Source organism: Homalodisca vitripennis, chromosome 4 (assembly GCF_021130785.1).
Source record: "Homalodisca vitripennis isolate AUS2020 chromosome 4, UT_GWSS_2.1, whole genome shotgun sequence".
Classification (NCBI taxonomy): Eukaryota; Metazoa; Arthropoda; class Insecta; order Hemiptera; family Cicadellidae; genus Homalodisca; species Homalodisca vitripennis.
The window spans coordinates 6,198,513-6,213,133 of record NC_060210.1 but is presented as its reverse complement, the minus strand read 5'-3'; the positions used below and the strand labels follow the sequence as shown (position 1 = coordinate 6,213,133).

The following is a 14,621-nucleotide window of genomic DNA, read 5'->3' as shown; positions in this document are numbered from 1 at the left end:
TTTGTGATCATGTGGACAAGATGTTAAATATGATTAATAACTAATTTCCCATAGGCACAAGAATTGTAGTGAGTCCTTTGAACAATCATTTTTATTAACATAGTTATTCACATCCAAATACAGTCAATATTATTCCTTGCTGTACCACAAATCTAGAAAAGTTTCATAGAAATCTGTTAGAATTACTTTTATAGCTTTATTATCAAGTTTAATCTTTTTTCAGAATTTACTAAATACTTGTAGACACAGCTAATTTTATATAATGTTTTTGATAAATTTGGAATTTGTTTTAGAAAATGGTATTGTTTTGTATTTTACTGAATTTCTAATTCAGTAGTGAAAATAAAATAAAAAGTATAAGTTAATTCATGAAAATTATTATTATTCCTGATAATTAATCATAAATAATTAGCGATGTCATGAATTTTGTAAGTAAATTTCCATTTTTTGTTGTGATTTAGTACTGTAAACATTTACTATTTTGAAATTTTACCTTTATTTCTTATAACTACATACATTATTGTAATACTTTTAAACATACATGTTTTCTAAATTTTTATGTAATGGATCTTAACACCAAATATTTTATATTCCTTTTGTTCTACATATACCAAGTGAGCTAAAATGGTTACAAAACATTACCGTATTTATAGAATATTGAAGTGTATTTTCTTGTAAATACAGCAGCATGCAATAAGATGGGATAAATATGAAAACTACTTATTTTATGAATTTTAAAGTATACCTGCAAAGACACCAAAATTGCTTTGCTAGGATGGAGTTTCACTATTGCTAATTCTAGAGTTAGAAATATTAGATTTTTCTTGTAGTATTTATATAAATTGATAAAAAAGATGTAGGTGAGAACTAATTTAGTTATTTTTTGTTTAAGGACATAGTAAACCTGTAACTAGTAAACCTGTAACTAGTAAATATTAAAATTGTTTCATGAAATATTTAAGAACTGTTTTGAGATGTACAATGACTGAGTGAACAAGCAATTTATTTTATTATCTTAAAGACTCAATAAAAATAAAGAGTTTTATGTTATTGGTAAAATACAGCTACCTAAGTAGGCTCCAAATTTTATTTTTTAAGGCTTTAATAATAGCTAGTTAAATAATTTGTCAGGTTCGAAAGCATCCTCCCATAATACAGAACAATGTTTGTCTAGTCTATCTTTGTAATACAAAAGAGTTGTATAATATATCGGTAGTTTATTTTATATCTTAATTCTCATATGGTACAACACTCACAGGTAATCTAGTTACTCTGTGATTAAGGTGTATGGGTTGTTTAATCTAATATCTAAGTTGTATCATTTTAATTAATACACTACATTTTAGTTTAATTATAAACTAAATTTAATAATTTTGTTACATTACTATTTTGATTTGAAACATATTTTACTATTTAGAAAAAAGTAAAATATTAATGTTTCAGTTTTTGAACATAATTTTTAATTTATTGTGTTTACTAGGCTTTTCTAATACTTCTTTAGTTTTTATGATTATATTAATGAGTATAATATTATTTAATACGAATCTCAGCTCATTTAGTTGTTATAAAATGATTGTAAACTGGTGTATAGTTAATAACACAGATTTCCAATTTTTATAATTGAATTTGAAAGGGCAATAGGATTTCGGACATTTGCCATTATTATATGTTGCAAAATGTATAACTTTATATATTTCTGTATTATTTTTTTAACATAACGATGTAATAACGATGTCGAATATCTGAAATCCGATTATTCTTTCAAATCATCCATCATCAAAACTTTAAACAAGTACAGGTATGTTTACTAATTATAAATTCAATAATACTGATCGCGAGAGAAAAGAAGAGACCTGGATTCTGGCCTATCTGAAATTTGCAGGCGCTACTAGTAGTATGTTGCCGCGCCTTGTTTCGTAATTCCATTATTGTTTCACTGTTCCATTGCTATGATAAACAATTCGCAGGGTTGGCTGTGGGGCGAAGCGCCTGAAATTACCGCGCAGCAACACACTAGTACACAGCTGTGCGCCGGCACGAGCCAGGTCTCTTCTTTTCTCTCACCAACAGTAGGCTCCTACCTTATTAGCCAATATTGTGCAAATATTATTGCAGCTAAGGTTTGTTTGTTTCAGGACTGGACTCTACTTGATCTTTGTATTGTTTCTTGGAGCGACGTGCACTCGGCAAGCTCTCAAGACCGATTTTATGATCGCAGCTAAAGTTTCAGCACTTCGTAAGTTTTATTTAATATTTAAATTAGTCTGACTCACTGTGTGTGGGTAGAAATGGCATCTTGGATAAATAAGGAGATTTAAAATACAGTTGCTTGATTCTTTAATGGTATTATAATCAAGTAGCATTCTGGTAAATCAAGGAATTTATTACATTGATATAGGCCAAACAAATAAATTAAATGTTTAATGTAGGAAATCTACTTATTTAACTAAAAGATCTATTACAAAATGTGTTCTGATTTATAATTGTTGTGAAATCATTCTTCTAATTATTGAATGAAAATATGATTAAAGAATTTAGAGGTGAATGTAGCCGATTAATTAATTTTATATTTGGATAAAAAATGTTGTATTTTACATGTAAATTCCTGTTCAGGAAGTCAAGTATACGAGATTTGTTTGAAAAGTATCCTACCTGCATTCATATCCTTGCATTGGTGCTATTTTTCATCATTCGGACTGAGGCATCCTTTGAAGTAGTCTCAATTTAATTTAACCACACACTTGCAGTGGTGCTTCCACATATTAAAGCAGCCCTCAAACATAGATTTTAGAATGGCCTTCAGCTTGCACATTGCATTATTTTGAATCGTCTCGATGTTATTGAACTGCTTTCCTTTGAGCGCCATTTTCAATTTTGGGATCATCCAAAGCTCACAGGGAGCTGTGTTGGGTCTGTACGGAGGCTGAGAAGCTGTGCAGTCTTGTGTTTGACCAAAAATTACTGCACAAGATTCGATGCTCTGGCGCATTATCCTGGTGAAGAAACGCTTGATCAGAAATACAGCCTTTTTCATCTCACAGCATCATGCTATCTTTTCAAGGCTGCAGTGTAATATTCTTTGTTGATTGCCTGACATTTTGGAGTAAATTCTTAGTGCACAACACCTTCACAATCGAAAAAAATAATCAGCATTGACTTGACATGGCTCTGACTCTGATGTGCTTTTTTTGGCCATGGCTCGCCTGAACTCTTTCACTGTGAAGATTGTTAAGTTTCAGGATCATAACCGTAAACACATATCTCATCAACAGTAATAATCTTCTTAAGGACATTTTCATCATCACCATCCATTTTCATGTAGTCCAGAGCAATTTCACAGCAAAAGTTTTTCTGCTCGATCGTGAGCAATTTTGGAATGAATTTCGCAGACACGCGATAATGAAAGGGTTACCCGAGGGTTACTGTCAACAAGTATGCGTCTATTTTTAAACTGCCTGTACCATTATTTTATCTGTGTTGTGCCTATATTTTCATCCCCAAAGACCTGTATCATTTCAATTATCTCCTATATCTCTTGCCGAGATTGAAGCAAAACTAGATTAGTTCTTTTTGTCATTTTCAACAGTAGACAAATGCGACAAACAGAAAAAAACACTAAGTCATAAACACATGCTGTGTAGGACCAAGGTGTTGACCTAGAAACTACAGCATTCTGGTAGTTTGTGAGGGACTACTAGTTACACTTATACCCCGCAGAGGCTGCTCGGATGCTCTGGCACGAAGATTTAAACCCTGGTTGGATACTTTTCGGACAGACCTCGTTTGGTTTAGAATCCTGCATACTTCAGAGGTCAAGGCCATTTATTTTATTTCATACTTGTGTGATTTTACTGGACAAGTTAAAGAAAGTAAATACTACATCACTTTTAACTATCGAATCCATTATTAATAAAGTTAAAAAAAATCAGTGTTATTCAAATAAAATTGATACGTTTATCACTGGTTTAATATGCTGATCAGAACCATGCTTGTTAAAATATTTTATTTAATGTTTTACTTGAATGTTTTTCTGAAGGAAGTTTCTCATAGTTCTTATACTCAAGTAGTTTGTAATATAACATTCAATTCAAATTTATTAATCATACTCATGGTTTTTCCTGTTACTAAAAATTAGATATTCAACCTTCAAACAATCCAATGATCAAATGTTTCCAAGATGACGTGTTTTAACACATTCGAGTCTATTGTTTAAACCCCCGGCCGGCGCTCGAGCGTGACTCGAGCACAGCTTTGCCGATTGATATACGGAGTTGCTCGAGTGATATTCGAGTGCCGTCTACTGCATTAGAAAGCCAGCTTTGTTGGTTAGTTCAGAAAAATTCCGCTAGGCGCTGCTACGTCATACCCGCTTGAGGCTTTTGTTTATCCACTAACGTGGCCACAACAATAATTTTTTTAGCATTTGAAATTTTTTTGGCAATTAAAATTATTTGTAAATATGTATATAGTAAATGCCTTAAAAAAATGAAATTACTTGTTTTATTTATTCAAAAGTTAGTTTTCAAGTAACACAAGACATGCGGGAGTTTTTATTTTTCTTCAAAAAAGGTGTTTTGAAATTTAAAAAAAAGTTAATTAGATTTTATAGGAATACAGTTTTACATATCATTTTAAAGAGGAAAAATAGAACTTTCAAGAAAATATAATATAATTTACATAATATTTAACAGTTTTCTAAAAAAAAATCTTAAAACCAATTAATTTATGCAGACCAGGCTATAAAAACAGCAAATAGCGAGCCAGACTCCAATGTGTTAAGGCTATTTATTCCTTCATCATCGGACCTTTGTAGCCATGGTGGTGGATGGTAACATCATTAAATTAAAATATAAAACTTAACACAGACACAAATAAATAAGTATAACATTACACATACTCCATAAAAGAGACAGTTCGTCCACCTGCCGTTGCAGTGCCGCAGTCTAATGCATGCATTGTTAGTGTGCATACGTGTTTTATGTAATATATGTAAAGTGATATGTATTTGTATGTGGCTCTTGTGGTGCATATTTTAATTTTAAGATGAAGCCATCCAAAACCACAACTACAAAGTTTTGACAATGAAAGCCTTTGAAACATGTTATCATAGAAACACATGATTTTAGATTATTTAATGAAAGGATATAAACCTAATTTTTAATCATTACAAACCATCCTGGTCTATCCACAAGGAATTATAACATTTTAAAACTCTTCTATTTTCAAAAACAAATTTTAAACAAAGAATTTAGAACACAGTTTGGCATGAAAATCGTATATTTGGTAATCTTATAGTAGATACTTTAATAATTTTAGTGGACTAAAAACTTAAGTGGCCTTTAGAGTAAAAATGTAAAAAACACTAGGTGTTTCACTTTTTTCATAATTTTTTACAATCCTTGTACAATTCTCTCATTGGCACACTCTTTTATAATTATTTAAAAGCCTCAAAATATGAACTAGTTTTTATTAAAAACTTACTCTGTTGTTTAAAAAAAATAGAACTATAGTTCATTACTTTAGTTCCTCTCATATATAGAATGGACCAAATGTATCAAGTACCACTTTTGTTTAGTTCGTAACAAATGCTGGGCCTCAGAATTTTAGCTATCACTTGAGTTGTCCGCATACTGACTGCCTATTCTCGACGGTTTAGCTCTAAAGAGCCTATTTTTGGGTTGTGTATTTGTGTAATTTATCAAACTGCTTGGTGGTTCTTTTTTTGGTAACATAACATGCTAACTCTACGGTGTATTGTTTCTACCACAAATGTACTCCATTTGTAATTTGCAGGGGTTTTGTTTAATTATTAATTATAGTGGGCATTCTCTAACATGCTTTACATTAACAACCAGTATAATGTTATTAAAAATATAATTGTTAATCTAATTAATGGTTTTTACAGTGATACGTTATAAATACAGCTAGGGAACTTTTCTAATGGGTAAATCTATTTGGAAGACCATCCTGGTACAGAACATAAAACTTTTCATGTAACAATATAAAAATAATTAATTGATTATCATATTTGATACATTAACCCTTTAGGGTAAGCAGAAACCGTGTCTGTCCCATTAGTAATGAGTGGCCAAGTACAGCACGGGTCTGTCTCAACATACTAGGGTAACGTCAAATTTTCATCGTTCATGTGAAAAAAAGTTATATTTTCTTACGAAATTGCATTAAAAATTCGGATTTATTTTTTGCCTGAATTTTTTGAAGTGAAAACTTCTTTAGGCGCGTTGAGCGTTTTGGTAGAGGGTAAAATCCTCGGTTCGCGTCACCGACATGCTAATGATACTAACCTGCATGAAAACGTCAGTCTCGCTGTGTTTTTTAACCGTAGACTTGGCCGCGGACTACTAACCTGCATGAAAAAGTCAGTCTCGCTGTGTTAAAACTGTCCCGGCGGAGTATGAAAACAGACTGCGAAAATCAGTGACCTTTACGGCTTCCTCTCGCGATTTAAAAGTGAAGCCAATGTCGTACAATTCTGTAAGATGCGTCAAATTAAAGCTCTTAATATTGGCAATCTATTGGTTACATTTTTAAATATTGTGGCGTTTGCCACTTTATTTTGTTGGTCTTTGGACGGACCGGGAGCTGTTTCCTTACAGCTGGTCGAGCCATCTGTTTTACCAGATGGTTGTTCTCTTTCTAGAAGTTTCTGTGGCTTTCTGGCTTTTTGATTGGTGCTAGTATTTTCAGGTTTTCTAGATATCGGGAATTAGGTTTCTTGTGCTCTTCTCTTCTGACTTCGATAGGGCAAGGACATCTTGGAGTTTTCTGTGGTCGGAGTTACAAAATCAAAGCTGGCTGCCCGCTCCCTCTACGAACCGGCACGGTGTTTTGGTGTTAATATCGTATGCCTACCCTCCAATCAACGTTTCACGACCTCGTTTAATATTTAGGACCCAGTCTTTCCAAATTCAGTGTACGAATATCGTCGCATATTGGTAGCAGAGCGTGGTTTGAAATGGAAGGCTAGGCTTGTTGGTGGGAGCGGAGGAATTCTACACAGCTATGAGAGCTAAGTCCTAGTTTTAAGTTTTTTTAAAGGGGTAGACGTTTTTCTAAATTTTTTTTAGTTTTCTAAATTTTCCTTACACTGCCTTTTTTACTCAAAATGTTAAACTTTTTCGAAGTAGCTTGTTTTTAATGTGCAGGTCTGAGCCAAGCAGTTCTTGCAACCAACTGCTACCTAAGCCTAGTTGTGTAATAATTGAACATGTGAGTGGCAGTATTTCTTAAACTTTAGTAACTTATTCTCACTAATTATTTAGGCATAGGTATTTGGTTGATTTTTTTTCTAGCTTAAAAGTTTACTTTAAACCAATTTTAATAAATTTTTTTTCTCTCACCAAGTTAACTCTTAACCTAACTTTTACTTTCACCTACAGTGTAGCCTGTTGCCTTAAACATACCTGGTACTTAATTACTTGTGCTTTCTAAACTTTATTTAGCACCTTTTAGTATTTTAATTTAAACTTTGGCTCAGATCTGTGCAAGTAAAGTCGAAGGATTTCATAGATGCTGTTGGTGACTGCGTATTGTACTGCCGCCTATGTATAGCCTACCTTTTGTTTTTAAAGTTCTTAGCTTTCTGGTTAATATTTGAAACCCCCATTCAGTTTCACCAGATTATTTACTTTGGGTTGGCTTATAATTAAAAGTGTTCTTTTTTATATAACTTGCTTTCCTTCTGATATTTCATCTCTACTTCTGATTTAATTAAAATTTTTAACCTTTCCACACCTACCCTTAGTTCCAAATGCAATTAATTGTTGTTATTCTAGGATTTAATTAATTATTTAGTTATTTATTTATTCTTCCAGCGGATTTACTCCACTTGTACATGTTTTAAGTTGATAAGAGTTTAAATTTTTAATAGCACTAATTTGATGATTTTGTCTACTGCGTTGAATTTATTCGAGTCTTACACAATTTTGTTAATTAATCTTAGTCTATACACAAGGTAAGTGAAGTGTTACTGTTAAATTTATCTGATAATTTTTCTACTTAGAAACATGTCAAACTTTTATGTAGGCCTATGCTATTTGATTGTTCGGGGCAGTTCAAGCTTAAGGGGTTGATTTAGTCTAACAGTTTGCAATTTTTTTTTTAAAACCTTCTTCAAAACTTTAATGTTATTGTAAAAATAATAATTCTTTCATATTCTATTATTAAAAGCCCTTTGATTCTTTTGACTAGTGCCTGTTTAAATTAAAACAGTTAAAGTTAATATGGAGTACACCTTTAGTTTCAACTAGTATTGAAAGTAACATAGGCCTAGGCTTGTTTTGTAATTTTTTATGAAGTTGCAGCTTGGGGTTGGATTTGACGTGCTGACATACATATAAGTGATTTAATTACTTACAAAACTAAACTTTCTTTCCAAAATGTTGAAACATCCTTTCTTTTACAAACTTTTAAAACTATAGTTTGCCACCTTGAGGGTTCACTATTTTATAATATACCAAACCCTAGTGGACTCTTTGGATTGATTGATATGTCAGCTTGCTTGATTCAGCTTCGGGTGTTTAGCTTACCTAAATTTCAGTTTAGCCTAATTTAAGCCTTAAGTGGTTAAATAATTTTTTTTTCCTTTGGTCTTTAATTTCTTAATTTTTTAATTTTTCACTGGGGTTTTTTTTTTTGGATTCTTGGCCTCAAAAGAGTTTTTTTTTGGGGGTGTTCTAAATTATTTACAGTTTAAAGGGAGAGTTTACTATTTGGGCTTGTGTCTTATTCACTTGGGACTTGTTGAACTTTATGTAGTAGTTACCGGTAGCGCTACTTTACGACTCGCTCCACATATATATATATTTTTTTTTGCTCTTCTACGGTACAGTTGCTCTTGCTTTTGATTAATTTTTGTTTACTTTGTTTCCCTCTCTTATTCTTTTAGGTTTTGAAAGGTGTTGTTAGGTTTTTTTGAATACTTTGAACTTTCTCAACCTTTTGAGAGGAAACAAATTGAGTCTACCCCCGACTGATGGCAGCCGACTTTTTTTGTTCTGAAAGCCAAACTTGTTGTATTTTCTGCCTTCACCTGTTGGTGATACTGGAATTTGGTTTCATGGTAATAATAAGGAAATGTACTATATGCTTTTATTTATTTGTATTACTATAAATTTATAATAGTTTTTTTTACAACTTGTACTTTTTCTCACACCACAGTTAAATTGCTCTAATGATTTTCTGAATACTTTTTGCTGTGACTTTGAGGTGTCCCAAGTCAGGGAAACTTATTAGGTCGGCCCATGTTTCCCACCTAAAGAAATATTTTGGGCCTATCTAAGACCAAAGCACCGCTGCCGGGACGTTTATAGGGATGGTTTAGGGCATAGTGATGTTAGTTTAGTTTTTTCCCTCCTCCTTCTTCTTCTTCTTCTCTTCCTTACACCACATTAACACTCTGATACTTTTACTCCTCTTCTTTTACAGTACATATACACGGGGGGATCAGGATTAGCATTGGCTGTTTAGAGAATTTTTTTTGCTTCGGCAATTTTTCTAGGCTGTACATTGGGAGTGAATTTTATGTTTATTTATTTTTAACATTCCCTAATGCAGTCGCGCAGCCTGCTATCCTTGGTTCGGCCAACCCATTACATTTTACAACACAAGCTTACATTTTCTTTCCCTTTTCCTTTCCTTGTCTTTCTCTTGCTTAGTAGGGTCAGTCTTTTGGCAGTAGGTGGAATTCTTTGTTATTCAGCTAAGTTAGCAGCGATGGATAGGTTTAGTTTTTATTGTTGAAAATATTGTTGAAGATTGTAGTTTGTCTATATATTTTTTGTAGTTAGTTGTTGTTGTTATCTCTTTGTGTCTTTAAGACTTTATAATTTTGTCTCTGAAGCTGCTAGATGTTCCAGCGGCTATATTTATTGTTTGCTGTTTAGTGTTTATATTGGAAGTGTTTTTTTTACTGTTGTTACTGTTATCCTTTGAAGGCTTTTTATTGTTATTGTTTTAGAGGTTTATTCATTGTTAACCTAATTTTGTTGGGTTTTGGCCCAGTTAGTTTTTTTTGGGTCTCTTTTCCGTAGGTTTCAGGGTTTTTTTTTTTTGCCTTTCCTGGCCAACACTTAGAATCTAGTTGTTTTTTTTTTGTTTTTAAAGTTCCTAATTAAACCACTTTACCACGACCAAATGATTTCCTTACTCCGTTAAGCTCTTCCCGTAGCTCTACAGTTTTTCTTTCACGCCTTTTAAGAGCCTGAATTTATTTGCTCCAAGTCTCTAAATTTAAAAAACTAGTATGGAAAAATAAAACTTTATTTTGTCTTTTCCCACTGGCCACCAATTTTTTTTTCTCAGCCGTCCCGTAGGGGGAGGAGAGTACTGGCCCACTTTTGCTAAATTTTGCCAGTACCAGGTTTTTACCTTATTAGCCTTTACAACACGAACTTGGGTCTGTTGATATTATGATGGGTGTAATTTTCTCATATTTTTAATTTTCGCTTTGGAATGGTCTCTTCATCCCTTCTGTTCCTCCCATCTTTGAAGAAAAAAAATACAGACCTTATGTCTGGAGTAATACTCTCCCGGCGGTCCAAGGAGTTCCGCCAGCCGTTCGGGGTTTCCATTCGGGTGCTTAAGTGGCCCTTGGGTTCCGGGGTGGAGATACCCGGAGGGTGGAGACTTTAGGAAGTGCTTTGGCTAATAAGCTTTGGCTAATAAGTGTACACTAATTTAATTTCCTTCCCAACCTTACTGGAACACCCTCTTGTAGCCTTTTGACCACCAAGCGTATTAGTGATGTAGAAACAAACGAAAAAACCCATCCTTGTGTCAACACTTCAGACCTTTATTTATTGGTAGCTACCACAGAAAGTAGTTAATTTTGTTCAAGTTTTTTTTACTACTACTAGGCTTTTCCTCAAGCCTCTTTAAACTAAAAAGATTTAATCTTGAGTAGTGTGGTCAGTCGGAATGGATTCTAGCCGTTACGCTTTTGGAGCGCCTCGCGAGCGTGCAGGATATCCATACTAGAGCTATTTCTAGCTGTTTGCTAACGACAGCAGTACCAGTTGTAGTCTCTAATCTTTCCGTCCTTGTCTTCCTACCTTATCCTTTGAGTTTTTTTCTTTTCTCTCCCGGGGTAGAGGGAGAGGATGTGGCGTTTGCCACTTTATTTTGTTGGTCTTTGGACGGACCGGGAGCTGTTTCCTTACAGCTGGTCGAGCCATCTGTTTTACCAGATGGTTGTTCTCTTTCTAGAAGTTTCTGTGGCTTTCTGGCTTTTTGATTGGTGCTAGTATTTTCAGGTTTTCTAGATATCGGGAATTAGGTTTCTTGTGCTCTTCTCTTCTGACTTCAATAGGGCAAGGACATCTTGGAGTTTTCTGTGGTCGGAGTTACAAAATCAAAGCTGGCTGCCCGCTCCCTCTACGAACCGGCACGGTGTTTTGGTGTTAATATCGTATGCCTACCTTCCAATCAACGTTTCACGACCTCGTTTAATATTTAGGACCCAGTCTTTCCAAATTCAGTTTTCGAATAACGTCGCAATATTAAAAAAATTTCGAAATAATTTTGATTATTGTTTACATTTTACATAGCGTTTACAATGACAAGAAAAAAGTAGTAAGCGAGGATTTTTTTTATTTTTTGGTCAGACAAAATTTGTCAGCGAAAAAGTTGTGTGAAAATAGATGAATATTTTTTTTTGTAATTCATCATTTTTTTATTGGAAGTTTAGTTTAGCCTGTAGTAGCGTATGAAGTGATGAGTGAACGTTTCTGCCGGAACTGTAGTTGGCGCATTGGCTCACTGATACCGTATTAACTCAATAAATTAGTTTATTGTGCAATAAAAATACCTTTACGAAAGAACCAAGTTAATTTAACTAATTTATTAGTTTTAAAAATATTGTGGGTTTAATTGTTATTGCAATTATATACTTTATCCGTAGCAATAACTGTATTATTTACAACGGTGTTCAACTCACTGTTGTTCACTCGGTGTTTACTCACTTGTTTAATATTTGTACGAATATTTGTATTTAAATTTTAGCATTATTCATTTTAGTTATGTTTTTAATATTTAACCTCTTCATCATGAAATTAGTATTATTACGGTATAAGATTTATCTTACTAGCGTGGTAAAATAGATTTCTAATTATTTGATAATATTTTTTCGTGGATTTTAAAATTGGAAAATTAAAAAAATGTTATAATAATTTTAGATTTTAAGAAATATGTTCATTTATTGTTTTTATTAAGATATTGTTAAGATAATTGTATATTAATTATGTTTTCAACCACTTTGTATTTATATTTTGTTCATGATTTGTTTAACCCATCATATGTAACTAATAAATAAAACATAAAAAATTTCATATAATTTTTGCATATAGTTTTAATTACTCTCAACTTAATAGTTCCGTTTTCACTTCTATCGGCAGTCCCACGACTGCTACTGTTTTTTTTTTGTAATGGTTATGGTTTAATGAGTAAACAACTTACATCATTAGTTATTACTAAAACATGCTGTTAAAACCTATTTTATTTGTAAAGGAAATTTCACAATTTATTCATGTAATCAAAATTACAACCTTTCCTGTTATTATTGTGATCATTATTACTGGTATTGTAATAATATACAATCCTTTAATACTTTTAGATCAATAGAAAGTTTTGTAAACTTTTATTCTTTCAAAATTGGTAATTTAATTTTCTACAAGAAACTTCAAACCAATGAACTAAGTAATAAGTGAGCAATGCGCAAAGTGCGAGATTTGCAGCCAAGACAAGGCGGGTCTGTGCAGTGTTGCTTCACAAGGGCGGTCCGAGTCAAGTACTGCAGATGCCAAAGGGTTTAACGTAAATAATAATGGAATTATCTGGTTTCAATTGTTAAAAATATAGATAAAATTAATTTCTGAGTGTTGAAAAAGAAGCAGTTACCGTTTTATTCAATTTGCTAAAGGAAATGAGGTTGGTGAGCATATCAGGAAGTGGGGGACTCGGAGGTGGTCAACTTGGGCTGTAGATACAGTGAGGTAATGTTTATGTAAGAGTTGAGGAGGAAGAAGATGAAAGTCCATATTTCAAGTGTGGACGGTTAATATTTGGTAAATCACCATTATCATACTCTTAAACTAATGTGATATTTCTGACCAAATGGATATCGATCCTCTTGTTTTGTCTTGTTTTAGACAACATCCCATCATGATATTGGCTGCTGCAGATAAAGTGTCCTTTGTGAGTTTGTGTGGTGTGTTGGGGTGATATAAAGTGTGACATAGATAGTGTGACATATATTTAATGTTTGTGTGGGTGGTGGTCTAGTTACTTTAGGAACAATATTAGTAAAACGGGTTTTTTCATGTTAATACCTTCAACTACATAAAGTCTCATAACATCTCATTTTTGGTTTTTGGTCAACTATCGGTCTTTTGCCTAAGGTTCTCTATCCTTGGTAATATTATTATATTAAAAATTTCTTTATCTCAAATGCCTGTTCAAGCCTGAACTGTCATGCTTGCAAACATATCCTGCTTTTGCTATGTCCTTGCAGTTTGTTAACTAGTTAAGTCAACTATTTTGCACATTCATTTTATCAGGAAGGGGAAATAACTGCCAAATAACCTGCCATTGGTACTAACCTACTAATATATTCAGTCCCATTTGGATTTTGTGTAGCTGTTCAATCAAGTCAGATTAAACCAAACTGAATCTGTGAACACAAGTCCTGACTCATGTATAGGGAAGTGTCAAAATGAACTTATAAATGTTGAGAACTTACAAGCTGTGAAATTGTTCTTGCAAATCACAGCATAGTGGTGAAAGTAATGAGCTGTATTTTGAATACAATACAGCTCATTACTTTCATTTACTTCCCATTACTAGTATTTATATTTAAGTGTGTGTGTGTGTGTGTCCATTACTAGTATAAGTGTTGATATTTTCTGACAGTGCTGTCAATTTTAGGAAGAAAAATTTCTCTTTCAGAGTAAACCACTGCTTGAATTTGAGTACAAACTCATAAAATGACTCCAGGAACTCTATGATCCTATTTTGTTCATGTGCCACTTAATAAAGTAACTGAATGTAATTTGATTAAGAGATACATTAATAATAGCAATTTAACCACAGTAAATGCTGCACAACAATATGGTTGTATAAATTGTGAATTTAATTGTTACTTTCGTTGGTAGAAATCTTTTTTGGCATTGGGATATAAGCTAAAGCTGAAATCAGTATTTGTTACTGCTGGTATTTAATTGATGATCAAAATATAACAGTTTTTAAGCATAACATGAGTATGATCAATTAGATCTATTATGTACACAAAATGCATTGTGTACAAGTGAAATTATTCTGGGTGGGGGAAAACAAATTAACTATTAGAGAATTGCTTTAGAATCTTAGTGCAAATACAATTTTGTCATTGTGAATGCAATTTGGTATAATGCTCTACATGTCTAAGCCAGAATACCTGAACTGTCAGTTTAATATGTACACTGAGGCTGCAGGCTGCCAGATCCTTTAATCTAGCTACTTAAAGCTCCATTATGTTGAAGATGTTTTGAGACTAGAACCAGTCTTCCCATGTTATCTGACGTCTTTACTAATCATCCTACAATGCTTGTGTAGTGTCTAAATAATCT

At 32.9% G+C, this 14,621-nt stretch overlaps 1 protein-coding gene across 1 annotated transcript in view; it reads left to right on the top strand.

Moving 5' to 3' along the window:
* The window catches only part of LOC124358897 (solute carrier family 12 member 8-like), a 34,809-nt gene that overhangs the window by 8,393 nt on the left and 11,795 nt on the right, over nucleotides 1–14,621 (top strand). Inside the window, exon 7 of the mRNA XM_046811145.1 lies at nucleotides 2,136–2,236. Coding sequence (XP_046667101.1) covers nucleotides 2,136–2,236 — 101 coding nt within the window. The remainder of the gene's footprint in view (nucleotides 1–2,135; nucleotides 2,237–14,621) is intronic.